The following is a 16,252-nucleotide window of genomic DNA, read 5'->3' as shown; positions in this document are numbered from 1 at the left end:
AATCTTATAATAATTTCCTCATTAATTCAGCAAATTACCCGGTAGTGAGAGTCTCAGGCTGCTGGGGGTACGCTGAGTTTACACAAATGCTGTTGTGCTTCTTAATGCAGAACAAAGCTGTTGAAGCAAACAAAAAAGAGGGGTCAAAAGGATGACCATGAGCACATGCCAAAAAGAGGCACTTTTAGAGGCAATCTGATGCTACCTGACAATTTTGGTAAGCTTGTAGTTTGCTTCATCCCCACAACTGCATTCTAACAGAATGGATTCAGAGAGAGGGGGTGAACAAAATAGTTTTTCCCCTGGCACTCTCAGCATGAATGAGCTGCTGTCAGACTGTTTTGAAGAGAATCAAGATAGCATTTTAAATAGTTGACAAAGTAGCAGCAAATGTGAGGGTTTTTTTTTTGTCCAGTCCAACGTTTATTACCCGCACCAGTGAAACCCATAGTGAATGGCTGTCTGAGAGCAAGCACTGCAATCTGGCACGCTCTGTCAGCACCCTTCTCACTCACCATGTGTCCAGCTGCCTGAGAACTGCTGTGATGAGGTCTGGGTGCCTTGTTCCCAGCAGGGAACATGGGTAGCTTTGCTGTTCTGCCACGGTTCCTCACCAACTCCAGGAAAGGAATTTCTCTGCAGCCAGCCTCTGAAACAAGCCTCCAAAAATGTGATTTGTCATGGAATTAGTGTATTCATAACCATAAGTAGCTAGGATTTGGTTTTCCATCTTACTCATAAAATTACAGCTCCTGTGGCATGTAACTGCTAAGATCAACATGAGAAATGCTGTGAACTCCTTAAAGGAGAATGGTGTTGTTTATTCTCTTACTGTATGGGATCCACTGCAATCCCATGTGAAGGTGACAAAGCCACAGACAGAAAATTTGTTTTTCCATGTTATACATCAACAACGTTCAAATGGAGAAAATGTAGTTTGCTTGGCATGTTTTAAAAAGTGCAGATGGGGGAAGATCCAATAGTATTTGCCATTATGCTTTTCTTGTGAGTTTCCATGGACGTTATTATTGATTCTTAAATGTTTGGGTTTTTTTTCTTCTGGCACAAAAACATTGGTATTACTTTTAAAAAAAGTAGGGGCAAGGAGCTAAAGAAGGAAAAGAAGAGACCTACCTAGAAAGGCTGCAGGAAGGCAACAACAGCTTGTATTTTTTTCATACTGTTTCACACTTCTGTGTATCTCTGTACCATTTCTTGTCATAAAATACACATGGATGAAACACTGAAAATTTTACTGAATGCAGAGTTCATTTAGTACCTGCCTACACCTCGAAACTGCAGTGATGTGAGTTGCTGTACAGGGACAGAGTGTTGTTATGTTAGTGTAATGCATATGAATGATTTTGACTCTTTTTTCAAAGGGTCAGTGTCAGTTCTTACAAAAGCAAGGACTGAGGCCAAGGAGTGTTGGCTGGGACTTGTGTGAGCCTACAACTGCATCTCAGTGCTGGATTGAGCAAACACCCAGATATTCCAATTTTGTTTGAAATTATAAACAAACAAAAATCTTCAAGCCCCGCATAACGGGGCCAGACTTTTCTCCTAGACTTTGTGATCTGGATGGTTATCCACTGGGGATTAAGGTGAGATCACCAAAGGTGAGATCATTTTACATGGATAACCTAAATCTGAAGCTGTTATATTCCTCAACTGAGTAAGCAGTAGAAAATCAAAACAACTACTAACAAAAACTCCTTGGCTTTAAAATTGTTAAAGAGGAAGCAAACTGTATCTGAGAAGCAAGTTTCCAAAACAATGATCTCCTCAGAGTAACTCTTTTGACACTATGCCATGGACCGTGCTGTGTGCATGCCTGGGAAACCATCACAGAATTTGGTTTGAGGAACATGTGGCTGGTGAGCTACATGCACGGCATTAATAGGGATGCTTGGCCTGCTCTGTGCAATGCAGCCTACTGTGTGCAATGTGGGGAAATGCACCCTCCTCCTCCCCCCTTCATTTCTCCCACAGCAATGACGGTTCTTCAAAATGAAACGGGCAATTCCTTCTCTCTGCTGCTGAAATGCATCCCCTATCTATTCCCAGCAATTGCAGAAAGGGAGCTGGGCTGTTAAGAAGGTGCTAGCCTGGAGTCTATTGAGTGTTGTGTCATGGCTTATGTTGCTTGCTCTCCTGGCTATGGTGGCAATTCGACTCACAGTGGAACTCATTCTTTGGAGAGACCTGAGGACAGGAGCACTGCCTGACTGCCCTGAACGTTTCTGCCTGGGACACTGTGTGAGGCTGTCAATACATACTGAGGAATTGCCTAGGAGGTCCCCTGTCTCATTTGTCTTGGCTGCTCTCATATGTGGCTGCACATCCTGCTGCAGCAGGATAAGATATTTCTGCCTAACTTCTGGGAGAACTTAGTTTTTCTAGGGGAAAAAAAAGAACTTCTACATATGTTACAATGTAATGATGTAGAGCCGTTGTGGGGCAATGAAATGATTCTGTTGTGTGGTGAACAGATTAGACACATCATCACTTGTGTTTTGTTGCTCCATTTTCCTTTGCCAGAGGTTACTTTACAATGTAAACTACCATAAAAACTGAAGACATGGAGGATTTCTGGAGGAAAGCTATAGTTAATTCACTGATTTTCCCGGGCTGTGGACACAACTGGGAAATTACATGGGGGGTGGTGGTACCTAGTAGTCACTGATGACATTTTTGCCACCATGCTGCACAACCTCCCATGTATGATTGCCTCTCTCCACATGCCCTTGTGTCACTCCTGTCCTCTATGACTTCTTACACCAAAATGGATAATAAGTCTAGATGTTTGTTTCTAAGGAACCCTTCTCTTAAAGTATTTAGTGTTAAAGTATTTAGTTTCCCCCAGTAAATGCCCCGTTGTTCCCAGAGACCATTTCAGTATCAAGTGGTTTAATTGGCTTTAACTCACTTTTTCCAAGGAAAAGGAAGAATTGAGATTTTCTGTGCTGCAGTTTAAACCTCCCAGCATTCACTGAAGAAAAACAGGTGGATGTTGGTGGCTTGTTAGGCCAGTGTCAGTCCCTTCTTTTTCTTTTAAAGAAAAGCAATGCAGAGAGGCAGAATCTGAGTGCTGCCTGGCTATGCTAATTTCTGCCTAGAACACTGCTCTGATACAGTTTGCCTGGAAAGACTGTTGGGTTGATGAACACAACCAAGTAGCCCATCAGGGAATGTTACCATAGCAAATAAGCCATTTTGTTCATGCTTGAACCTCTCAGATCTCCACTCACAGCTCCCCTGTTGTAGTGCTCAAGCCTGGGTTCCTTGTTTTTTGCCGTTGCACTACACAGCTGTTAGCCATTACTCTGCATTTTGTTTGTCTATCTTTTAGATGAAGGAATATTTTTTTTTGCTTGATTTAGTTTGATTGGGAGAAAGTAATTATGCAGAAACCACAATATCTCTGACCATAAGCAGACTGTACAGAATAAATATATCTAAGCAGAAATGGGTAAAACGTGGTTTTCTGCTACTTCTGTACAGGATGTGACATTTCTGGCATTAGGCCTACGTTTCTGTGTGTATTTTTTCACCTAGGAAACCCTATTTCTTCCCACCCATCAAGTTTACTGAAACTTCAGCATTTGTATGGGAACATTTTCATTTTTACGCCAAAAAGAAATTTCAACAGAAATATTTTCAGTAAAGATGTCAGAAATCCTTGTAGTTTACCATGTTCATTTTACCTGTACTGTTATATTACAAATTTTTATATGCTAAATGGGAGTGTATTTACTGTGTAACTGCTTTCCCCAAATTAAGTTTGTCTGTTACAAGTGAGGTGTGTGAAGTGCCCAATTCCTGCTTTCAGAGGAAAGCTGGGTATCTAAAGAAGTAGAATGTAGTGCTCTAAATCAGAGAAGAAATGTAGTCAAAAGCTGTGGACTTCTTGTAGTTGAAAAGCTAAAAAAATGTGGATTTTCAGAAATGCACTGTTATCACCCTTCAGTGCCTGAAAGCATGGTTTCCCTTTTGAGGACGTTTTAAAAAGGCCTACCATGCTGTAAAACAGATTTTATTTGAAAATCCATCTTATCATAATATCCTAGAATGGTTTAGGGTGGAAGGGACGTTAAAGATCATCCACTTCCACCCCCTACCATTTTCAGCTAAGGCCCAATGGCCTCTGGAGGTCTTTCTCAGAGTGGTGAGCTGGAGGCCAGTCCCCATGTGACCAGTCACAGGAAATGTGCTTGTGGAACTCAGGAGCATTGCTGTGATGGTGGGCATGGGGACAGTGGGCCCAGTGGAACAGTATTGCTCCCAGAGAGTTGAGTATGAAAATTCACTCTAGCAATCCTAAGAGTACTAGCAGGAGCATGTAGAATTACGTCTTCTCTCTTCAGAAACTTGGGGGAGTTGTTAAATCTTCTCCTGATCAACAGCACGCTCCCTGCTCTTGTTCCTTCTGGCTGAAAGCATGACACCTTTGGCAGAGCCGAGCTGCACCTGAGAGGAGGGTTTCTGGCTCCCGTTGGTCCCTGGACCAGAGGCAGAGGAGCTACCAGTGGAGGGAGCCAAACTACATTGCTCTGTGCCACGTAGATTTGCTGCTGTTCTTGCACTTTCTGCTTCCTTTGTGGCAGGAGGAAGCCAGGTACAGAACACATCATCCTCATAAACCTCCTGCCTGATGGTCTCACTTTAGTTTCCCAGCTTGTAAACTGGTCTGAGAAGGGAGACGCTTTGCTTTCCATGATCGAAAGACATGGTGGAGCAGCTGTTCCCAGTAACAATAATGACACTATTGCTGAGACAAACATTTTCATGATGATGCATGGGAACACTAAATCCAAACCACATTGTTTAGCTAATGCATGCTTTCACTCCACTAAAGGGGAATGTCACATAACTGAAAGTAAATTGAAGAGATCAGAGTTTAGAAAATATGACAAAGTTGAAAACTTAAAGCTGTATTACACAGTAACATCCTTGAACAGAGAAATCATTGATCCAAAGTAGTGTGTGTATGCGTATCTTATGGCAGCTTATTAGGTATGCCATGCCTCCAGTCAGTGCAGTGAACAGAAACCCTTGTGAGTCAGGAATGCGTTCTGCCAAGCATTGCAGTAAAACCGAGTACAGCATATTGATATGGGTGTGGGAAAGGAGATACAGCATTGCAAACTATTCCAGATATGTCAGGCTATAGGTGCTGGTTCTGGAAGTTTTCTTTAGTCTGCATTCTCGGTTGGGACTAATGAAACGCTATTCTCGAGGTGTGTGCATGCACATATGTGCAAAGTCCATGCACACTTGTTTAATAAGGCAATACATTTATTACTCTTAGCAGGCGAGTGAGTATAGAATCATAGAATCATTAGGGTTGGAAAAGTCCATTAAGATCACTTAGTCCAACCGTAAGCCCATCCCCACCACCCACACTAACAACATCCTTCAGTGCCACATCTGTATGTTTCTTCAACACATCCAGGACAATGACTCCAGTACTTCCCTAGGATGCCTGTGCCACTGCCTCACCACTCTTTCTGAGAAGAAATTTTTCCTAATATCCAACCTGAATTACTTGCTTCCAGTAAACAATGCAGTGCAGCAGCTTAGGGATAAATGGAACATTAAAGACAAATTGGGACCTGAAACATTCAATGCAAAAATTTATTACTTATGTTAGCAATATTTGCTTTAGTATGATGACAGAATTGTTGCTTGAACTTGTGAAATAACTGCTATAGAACTGAAAGCCTCTTGGAGAGCCATTTCCTTCTGGCTCTGTTATGGAGAGGTTGCTAAGTTTAGATCTCAGGAATCCTAAGTTACCCAATCAAACACAGAAGTCTGCAAAGTTCGTGCAATATAAGAAGATAAAAATGAAGTTTTGTTTCATACTGCGAGATCACGGACAGCTGTCCCCCTGCCTCCTCCCTGTGCTCTTGCTCTAAATACTGCAGAATGGTGATTCTACTCTGATTAAAGCTAGAAACACTACCATCAGTGGTTCAAACACAGCAAAGAAACAAAAAAGGGGACGGTAAAGCATTAGCAACCTGAATGCTCTTTTTAGGTTCAGGCTAGGGAGCTGACTGCAGTATCAAAGTGCTGGTGCAGTGGTTTTCATAGGAGAGGGTAGGGTCTGTCAGCATGTTTGTTTTTACTGCTTTTGAAAAGCTGATCCAATTCATTTCAATGAAGTAATGTACAGTGATCTTGTCTATTAAAATAAATAGAATCCAGCACTTTCAACAAAAGCCTTTGACGTTATGATCCTCCCATGTATTGTCAGGGTTCCTGGACGCGAGTAGCACAGATGGAGGAAGGTTTATAGAGTCTGTGGCAGTGATTTTGTTTTGTATCTCAAGTGCGAAACCTTTCTTCCAAAGAGTGGCATTATACGATACTTTTAAAATTAGCAGGCCTGTTTTGCCCTGCCAGTAATTGTGCAGGTGCTGTAGGACTTTGTGACGGAGCCTCTTGGTGAGAAAGCTGGAGTGCTGCAGAGGCTGTGTGCTCACTCAGAGAGCCAAATTAAAAACGTATGCAGCCTCGCTGCAGCATGTGGGTGGCTTTTAGGCAAGTGCAGAGCGTTGTTGAATGTCAAAATCAAATATAGGCATGGGGAAAACTGTTGTGTGAATGGAAAGTCTGATCACATACTTGTCCTGTCATTTAAATGCGTGGTGGGTTCCTCTGGAACTGAAAATCTGCCTGGTAACAAGCCAACTTGTACAGAAAGACAACTCTGAGCCTGTTTTCATAACTTTTTAGAATCTACTCTTTTTGAAGGTTTGAAAATAAGTTTATATTTGCAGTTTATTTACAGCAGCCTTTGCATTTTCATATAGAGGCCTGGGACTTACTGTCTGCTCAACTCACCAAGATGATGGTATCCATAAAACCAGACAGAAGGCAACTTAAGTAATAAGCATTAACCACAAAGCACAGCTCTGAGGTAGAAGAAATGCCTCTTATGTAGATCTAAAGACTGAGGCACAGAGATTAAATATTTATTCAGCATCATTTGAAAGGCAGTGGGGCATAGACAGGATTTGATCTTAGCTCCGGACAACCTCAATCTAGTGCTTGATAATGACCTTTTTATCAGCTCATAGCTTAAATGCCAAGAACTCATGCAAAGCTCTTTCTTGTTTTGAAGAACCAAACGCATGAATAAACAGTAATGTTTTAGGCTCCATAGCCTGAAACAACCCTGAGGTGTTTTTAGCATGTGAAAAATGAAGTCGTGGATTTTAAATCAGTTTCCTGTATAGATGATCTAGTTCTTATCTACTGTCTTTCTTGTCACATGCAAGATACTTTTAAAAACTCTTTAGTAAAGGTACAGTGATAGTTGACGTTAGGAAAAATGTATTTAGCATACTAACATCTGTATTACCAAAAACATAAGAACAACAATTATTCTTAAGTAGAATGTATATTTTACAGTTCACATGAGAGTTTTCTCATGTGTGCTGTTGCAAGTGTTGCTCATTTATGTGAGAACTTCTCTGGGAGCAGAGCAGCAATCAAGCCCTGCAAGACCTTCTGAGCACTCACTGCTGTGAAAGTTGGAGGTGCAAGATGCTACCAGTCAGGTATGAGGACGAGGAAAGAAAAGTTTTAGGGTGTCATACTCTGCCACATCAGTATGCAATTTATTGCTATTTGTTACTGTTCTATTGTCATCTTTTAATCAATCAAAACTTCACAATAATGTAATTGGGCTTTTAAATATGTCTGGGAGAAGCTCTGAGAGAGACGTGCATTTTTTTATATATAGAAGAGAAATTTGTTCCATTCTGGTCAGAACGCATTAATTGTTGGTCCCCGCTAAGCTGGATATTCACCAAAGAATAAAAGCTCAGGAATAAAAGCAAAGCAGTTACCTTTAGTGGATTAATGTAGGAGAAATAAGATATTTCAGGTTCTTTAATACCCCCTCCTCCCTCCGTCCCAACTGTGTAGCTGTTTTATCCATTCAGTATGGGAGAGTCCTGCCTTGGATGCTTTTGGCAGTGACATCACCATTTAATCTTTCTTCTGTTCATTTGCAGCTACTTTGGAGCCGCAGTTCCTTTTTATGTCACTCCTCCAATATTTAGAATTTGTAGTTTCCTCAGATAACTGGCCATCTTGACAAGAAAAGAGTGACACAATCAGCTGTCAGATACTTTTCATTCCTGATTTCCATGCCAAATCTGACATGTGGATATTGGGATAATAATGTGTTATCTTAATTAGGTGTATTCCATAACGTGTGGTTTATAACAGACAGAGCAAATGAAACTACTGCAGTGCCTTGCCAGGGTATCTTTGAAATGAGATTCCCTACTTAAGGGTTTTCTTCCTTTTTAAATAAATAAAGAGTAAACGAACAATTGCAGACTCCAAATCTGAATCCTAGCACTTCCTGTTAAACCTCACAAAATAGTGCAAGAAACATGTTTGGTCTGCTTTCCAAGGCTTGATGATGTGATAGGAAGGATGTTGTATGTAACATCAAAGAACGGTGTTGTTATACCTCTGAAGCATGACTTCTGGAAGTCCTAGTGAAATAATGTATGTTCTTTTTTTTTTTTTCTTTTTCTTTTGGACATGGCAGTTTTTAATAGGCTTGGATTCTTATCAGAAATGTTCCAACAATTTCCTTCATTGTGTTTGCATGTACTTTCTTTTTGACTAGCAAAATTTCTCTCACACTTCCCAAAGCCCTGTTAAGTGACTCCCTTCTGGGTTTAGTTAAGAGCACTGCTGAGCAAATTGTGAGCTGCCAAAACCAGCCAACAAACCACTGGTGATGAGCGAACATTTCTGCTCTTTAAGCCTGTGCTGAACATTGCTATTTTTTTAATTCCAGCCCATGATGTTCAAGTGGAAAATGGTGAAGTTTGGATTGTGGGCAGCTTGAGAGGTGTTTTGGACCTGAGTATACAGAGTCCTGGCAAAAGATTGGTGTGGGTCATAACTTTTGCATTTGAAGTCTATATACATATGGTAGGATGAAAGTGTTCCTGGCCCAGTGATCATTATAGAAATTGAATTTGTGGAGCTGTACGGGATGATCTAGGACTGGAATGTAGATATCAGGTTGGATATTAGAAAATATTTCTTCTCAGAAAAAATGGTGAGGTATTGGAACAGGCTGCTCAGGCTGGTGATTGAGTCACTGTCCCTGGAACTGTTCAAAAGCTTTGTGGATGTGGCATTGAAGGACATGGTTAGTGGGTGGCTTGGTTGTGGTGGGTTGATGATTGGACTAGGTGATATTAGAGGTCTTTTCCAAACTTCATGATTTCATGATTCTATGATCTGTGTGTTTATTTCTTACTGGAATTGATTAGAGACATACTTGTGAAAGATTATAAAATGTGAAGCTGTAGAGAGCCCTGAAGAAAAAATGAGTGAAGCACCAATGGTATTTCATAGGGCATGACTGGGATAATTTCTTCTCTGTTGTGTATATTGTATTTTCCTCCCTTTCTTCCTCCAAACGTAGTCTAAAAGGAATGGATCTTATCTGTTGCAGCATGTCTGCACTGTTCTTTGTAAGGTGTTCTCATCATTGTCCTCAAACCCGTCCGTTAATTGTCTACATGACAAACTGATTTTCTTCCACAAGTTCTTTGTACACTCAGGTCTTCCACTGTAATAGGATCATAGAACTACATAATCGTTTGAGTTGGAAGGGACCTTTAAAGGTCATGTAGTCCAACTCCCCTGCAATGAACAGGGACACCTACAGCAAGAGGATATCTATATCCCAGACACAGTTATTCATAAATCCCATTGGGATCCTTGGATGAGATACCAAGGCCATGTCTACATTAAGAAAATACAGATTGCAAGAGTGGATCTTCAGGGTGGAACAGCCAACAGTTTCAAGAGGAAGGAGACTACTCTGTAATGCTAACCAAAACATGGCAGGTAGAAGCAATGGGGTGGTTTGCTTCAAAAGTGTCTTCCGAATATGAATACAAATGCAGAGATAGCCATACCCAAAGTATCTTGGATTTAATTTGGAGAAGAGATGGGCTATATTGAAGACCAGAAACATGTAACATGCTGTAATATGCTGGAAATCAGTTTAATCTTACATCTTCATGTGTGAGTGCTCATGGCAAGTTTTTGAACTCTAGAGCTTTGAGCCAGCTTCACCAGATGAAGGACAAAGAAGTACAGAGTAGTAAAGGGGAGACTGTTTGGAAAGAAAATAATAAAATGGTAAAGAGTCTGCTGGTCAGGGATTGTGGGGGACCTGCTTCTACAGATTCCTGTTTACTCAGTGTGGAACCTCTCCAGCTGGAAACACGAAGACATGCCAGACATAGCCACAGATGTGCTTGTTCTGAAGGAGAGCGTGGAGAAGGGCTTGAACCTAGTTCTTCCATATCCTATCCCTAGGGAGGGCCACTAACCACCAGCTTTTGGAGCTGGAAGGCAGGTCTACTTGGTGTAAGTCCTCTGCTGTTGAGTGCTAATCCCACCTTGAAGCAGACTTAATCTTTCCCAGGAGACATTATATTAAAAGCAGTAAATTCCTATAATAAGTTGGGGTTTCAGAAAATCAGTATTTTCTAATACAGAAATATTTATTTGAAAAATTCCCAGGTTATTTTTGGCGTTTCAGTCACAGAAGCCACTTTATAGCTCCCTTGCAATGCCCCAGTGAAGGTTGTGTGCTTGGTTTCCTCTGGGTCCCTCAAGCACAGCATTTAGCAGTGTATTGCATGTCTGCATTTCTGTAGTAGCTGCTAGCTGTAACTATGGCGGAGGGCTAACATGATGTTAAGCATGTTGCAAACTAAAAGGCTTTGTGGTGGTCTCCAAGATGTTTGTTATCTAAATATATTCAAAAAGCTGGAAATGGGAAGTGCAGATGGAGCGCGTGTGTACACACAGTGGTGAAGCAAAGAAGCACTAGATATAAATGACATTTTAAATGCATTGCATGTCAAATCTTCTTACATGTAGTATGGAATGGGAGAATTCTAAAAAAAAAGTTTTGAAATGATGTAATGATTGATAAAGATATCCTAAACTAAGGGACTTAGCAAGAATATTAAATGCCTTAATGAATTCTAGAGAGTAGTACTGTGAGAAAAGGTTTCACTGATGATTTAAAATGGGTCGTGAATTTCTTGCAGATCTCATTTTAATGTGGATGTTACTTAAGAAGGATGTGGGAAGGCACAACAGGCTATCTCCTTAAATGCAAATAGCTGTATTTGCATACTATTTATGTTGCTTTGTTGGGTGCAAACTACTGACTGCATAAGCTCCTCCTGCCAAGCAGGCTGATCCAGGTCATGTGTAGGTAGGTGATGTCTTATAATTCAATTAGCCAAACATAAACCAGAAAACACCTGTGTGATGCTGTAATTGATGATGGAAGTTTAGGAAGGTGAAATAAGTGATCAGCCCACTAATACTCTATCCATTATATATCTGATGGATAGCAAAGCGTTGTGTGCTTGCTTTATAAAATTTGTCTCTCATAACGAATGCAGTCCCTTTGTTTCTTTTATGCTTTTTTTCTTAAAAAAAAAAAAAAAAAAATCTTTAGGTTAGAGCTGTACATGTTGCTGGAGAACGAGCACATCTTTGAACCAGACACAAACAACGAATCTTTCTCCTTCTCACATCCTCTACCCTATGAGAAGGTAACATCTTTTCTGTCAGTTCTATCCTTGTTCAATCAGTGAATATATTGGGTGATTTAGAATGAGCTCAACATGAAAGAACATTAATTCATTTAACGTGGCTGAGAAGAAAGAAAGAAGTGGTCAGGTACAATTTAAATTAAAAGATGACTAGAGAGCTTCTAGGCACAGCTGTCATAAACCATAATGCCACTCAGAAGCTGAGAGTTGCACAAGAGTGCTGGCAAAGCACGTCCTTCCTCAAATAGGCTGTTCCAGTCCTTTCTTTCCCGACTTCTCTACAAACAGCAGATTATAATATTTAATTCTGTGTGGGGATAGAAGCTCTGTGAGTGATTACTATTTGTAAAAGTTTTCAAACTTGAAAAGCATATAGCATTTTTGCTATGATAGGTGACTAAAGGATTTTTAGGAATAGTAAACATTAAGTGTGGTAAAAGAAAATCGTGTTTCATCAAAACAAGACTGGTAATGGAGTTCAAGCAGTTTATACAGGCACAACTGGGAAGTCATCATATATCACTGAGGATTGGTCTGCAAGTGGAAATTTTGCTGGCAAAACAACATTGAGAGTGAACAGGGCAATTATGCATGGGATGAGGTGTCAAAGAACAAATAGGAATTCCTATGTAAAAGGATGGAAGGTCAGTTGATGGCTGATGCCAGTTTTACTGCATTTTTCTGCACTATTTCATAATGCAATTACCACTTAGTAACAGTGTGGAAAATCTCACCCTTAGGCCGGTGCAACTGACATTGTCTTAATAGAGACACAGTTAGTTACACTAAGAAAAAAAATCCTTTTTCTGAAGTACGGAGCATTTTATTTTGAGTGGTAGTTTAAGTTTGATTGGCAGAAGAATTTAAAAAGGACAAGCTCTGCCAGAGTAGCTCTGCTAGAAAACTTTTTCCTAGAGACAAACTGGAAGGCTTTTGAACTGTGGGTTCTAATGTGCAGTGCAGAAAGAGAGAGAAATGGATTCTTGCCTGTTCCAGATAACAGTGGAGAAGCTGCCCGAGCCGTCGCTCCTGGCCATGCTGCTGAATCGCTACACTACAGATCCCCGGTATCAGCAACTCTTCATCAATCTGGTAAGGCTGAAGCCAACTCTAAAAACAAACATTTCCTCCATGAACAATGTGTTTGTTATATTTTCTCATTTGTTTATGATGGCTGTGTCAGCCGCACTGATTTACATAAACACTGCCAATCCTGGGACGTTACACTCTCAACAAAAGTAGCTGAGTACAAACAGCATTCCGAAGTTTTAATTCATATTGTATAAACATAACAGATGTTGATAAAATGAGCCAAAAAGAAAATACAACAAAGGAGACCATTTCAAGGGGGCTTTTGATTAAAATACATTCCAGATTGACAAAATGATACAATGTTAATGGAATAGATCATTTAAATGTCACTGTTTGGCTCTTATAGACCTATAAAGCAAATATAAAGCAATGCTTTCGAGTTTTTAGTCTCCATTATGCTGCACTGCCTATACATCAACTTATAAATAAAGCTGTATTTCTTCCCCCTTTCCTTTTTTTTTTTAATCCCTGCTATGACATTACCACATTTGTTTCCTAAATACTGTACTAAAATACTGGGTCCAAAAGCAATAATGTGTTTGGTATACTGAGCAAGCCCTAAAATAAATACGTTATAAACAAAATAAATGTAGTTTCTGCCTCAGTGAATTTCAGCACTGAAACTGAAATGGCGGGCACAGTGAGAAATCTAGGTGAGAGAGAGCTTAGGCTCAGACGGGTTTTATTTAAAAAGGTAATATCAGCTCATGTTCAATGAAGATTAACATCCATCTAGTCTAGATTCCTCATTTTTGAGATAGCTATCGAGAAAGAAATGCTCCTAAAACACATTATCTAGTTTTTGTAATAGATGGGGAAACTGAGGTGGAGAGAGAACACATGGCTTTCCAAAGTTCAAAAACATGTCATACACAGGAGTAGAAGCTGGCTCTGTTGGGACTGAATCCAGTGCTCGAGTTATTGGGCCACACAACATTTTTTGCCATGGATAACCCATTCAGTTCAATGAAGTTGCTCATTGCTACCTAACTTTTTGTACCTTATGTGATCCCTGAAGCAGAAAGCTTAGCATCTCTTCCAAAAACTTGTTATTCCTCATGAAAGGTCTTTTTATGGAATCCACAGAAATATTCATTCTGAAATTTTTGGTCTTAATGATTTCCTGTGGCAGTGAATTCCACAGCAAAAATGTATGTGGCATAGAAGAAATGAAGCATTTCTACTTTATTTTTTTTTTTCTCCTTATGTCTTTGAATATTTTCAGAATAAATGAAAGGGTAAGAGTGAACATGTCACCCTATACTATGCATTTACTTGTATTATTTTATCATCTTTTTGTTTCATTTTTCCACTGGGAAAGAATACACTGGGAGGCATAATATATCTTCCCTGACAGAAAATGTCCAAGTCACAAGTAGGATGCTGTGTAATTACATGAAAAATAAAAACTTAGTGAACATCTATATAAGCTCGGTTAACAATAAAATTAGTTTAGCTGCATTCCTATCAAGTTATAGACCTTATTGCTTTCTGTGACCAGAATTCAGTATTTGCAGTCTTCTTCCCAGAGCCGTGTGACTGTTTTCTTTGTCCTCTTCTTCACAGTCTGTGTTTCTTCGTGAATTGACTTTTATAAGCATTTACTGAAAAATATTACAGGATATAAGAAATGGTGGTGTAATGAAATAGCAACTATAAAACATCTAAGACTTAAGAAATATTGGGGTCATTGGCTATTTCAAAGTAAAAACTCAGACCACGTCAGTTTGGAAAGTTCTAGTCATAAAAGCTCATGTACAGTAAACCTGATGGTTTAGCAAAAAAAAAAAAGTGCTTTTTACTGTGGTATCTCCTGACATTCTGACTATAATTGGGGATGGGAAACATGAGAGAGAAAAGCAAACATCCCTCAGGTTTAGGACTTCTTCTCCCACCCTGGCCTCTGCTTGCAGTCCCCATGGCAGGGATGTGCTCACATTTTTGTGTTCTCCCCGTGTCTCCCCTCTTTGTCTTACAGGAGCCATACATAAACAAATCGGCCATGTCAGTCCAAGCCCATTTCTCACTGCAACGCACGTATATCATCTTTCGCACCCTGGGGCTGCGCCACCTCACTGTGGTCGACTTGCAGAATCGAGTGGTTGGTGTGATCACCAGGAAGGACCTGATGCCTCACCCCTTGGAGGAGAGGCTCAGACTCCAGCTGTCTGCACACAGCCCTGATGGGGGGAGTAGCCTCTGGATTTAAGGCAGTGGATAGTGGATTTAAAGCTATGGATGCATTCTCGGGATTTGTCGCTTCTTTCTGAGCTCATGCTTCTTCAAGAAAAAATAATCAGAGCTTTTCCACTTGATCCCTTCTGGAAAAGAGATGCTTAAAAGCTGTTGTAACTAGACATGTGGGGCTGTAGCCTAGAGCTACATCTCTACAGCTGTTTGGCGATTGCAAAATTCATTGACTTAAATGCTTGAGAGGCAGAATAGGAATTCATGTATTTATGAAAGATGCATATAAAATCAGATCTGTAGGATGGATATTAAGGAGTCTTTCTTCACACTGTGTCTGTGCCTCCCAATGAAAAAATGTCATGACCCCTAGCAGCAAAGTTATGCTGGCAAAACCTTTGAGCTAGGACTAAATTTCCAACCACTGAACATCTGCTTCCAAACCAGCGTTTTTATGTTGAACCATGTAAGTTTAATTGAAAGGAAATACTGCCTTGAGAGAAGCAGCCCATTGAAAGGAACAGGGGATTGGGCTTTCATATTGGCCTATGTGTTACTGCAATCCAAAGGACGAAGTGAAAGTGAATGAGAAATCTGACATGCCTTTCTATTGCTTAAAGTTCTTCAATTTCTTGACTGCTAGAATAGGCTCTTTTTCTCTCTTTTATCCTGATAAGAGAACATTTTTAGTTCAGGTCATGTGTAGGGAGGTATGTAACAAATTCTCATAATGGGGATGTAGCATGATAAATTGTCAGAGCAGTTTTTGATAGCAGCATATTTAGAAACTAGAAAAAAAAGTAAATAATTCGTCATGATTTTGTAGTCATGCAATGTTTGAAAGTTTGGAAAGGGTTGGTTGTTAATAAATTAATGTGAACAATTTTTTGGACGAAGACACTGTTAGATCTCCTTCTATGACTTCATAATTGATGTTTAATTTTATTCTGTTAAATACCGTAGGGATTCACACAGCTTTGAATATCAAAACCTAATATGCACAAAGGAATTCACCACCATTAATGCTGTTATAATGAATATCAAGAAAAACCAGTAATAATTTACTGTTTCTAAAAAGTTGCCAAATTCCTGAAAATGAATTTCTGGTATTTGAATCACGCAGCTTTGAGTCTCTTATGAATCAAAGATTTGTTGGATTTTCTCCTATTTTCCCTGCTGGATCTTGTCTTAATTAACAATAACGTTGCTTTTGTAGCACCACAGAGAATGCACAGCTCTTTAAAACTGAAATGTCCAAGTCAATGCAAACAGCTGGCAGACCAGAAATGTATGTAGGTACATGAGAGAAGCTCTTTAAATGGTCAGTTAAAATATGG

The 16,252-nt window shown here is 39.9% G+C and overlaps 1 protein-coding gene across 1 annotated transcript in view; it reads left to right on the top strand.

Annotated features, from left to right (window-relative positions):
• The window catches only part of LOC122172044 (chloride transport protein 6-like), a 73,978-nt gene extending 57,966 nt beyond the window's left edge, over positions 1–16,012 (top strand). The window contains exons 14-16 of the mRNA XM_042840055.1: positions 11,540–11,636; positions 12,633–12,728; positions 14,707–16,012. Coding sequence (XP_042695989.1) covers positions 11,540–11,636; positions 12,633–12,728; positions 14,707–14,937 — 424 coding nt within the window. The 3' untranslated portion in view covers positions 14,938–16,012. The remainder of the gene's footprint in view (positions 1–11,539; positions 11,637–12,632; positions 12,729–14,706) is intronic.
• The last annotated feature ends 240 nt before the right edge of the window (positions 16,013–16,252 follow it).

Source organism: Centrocercus urophasianus, unplaced genomic scaffold (genome assembly GCF_019232065.1).
Source record: "Centrocercus urophasianus isolate 14NV4802_14NV808 unplaced genomic scaffold, USGS_Curo_1.0 seq_11, whole genome shotgun sequence".
NCBI lineage: Eukaryota > Metazoa > Chordata > Aves > Galliformes > Phasianidae > Centrocercus > Centrocercus urophasianus.
This window is presented reverse-complemented; position numbering and strand designations above follow the sequence as displayed.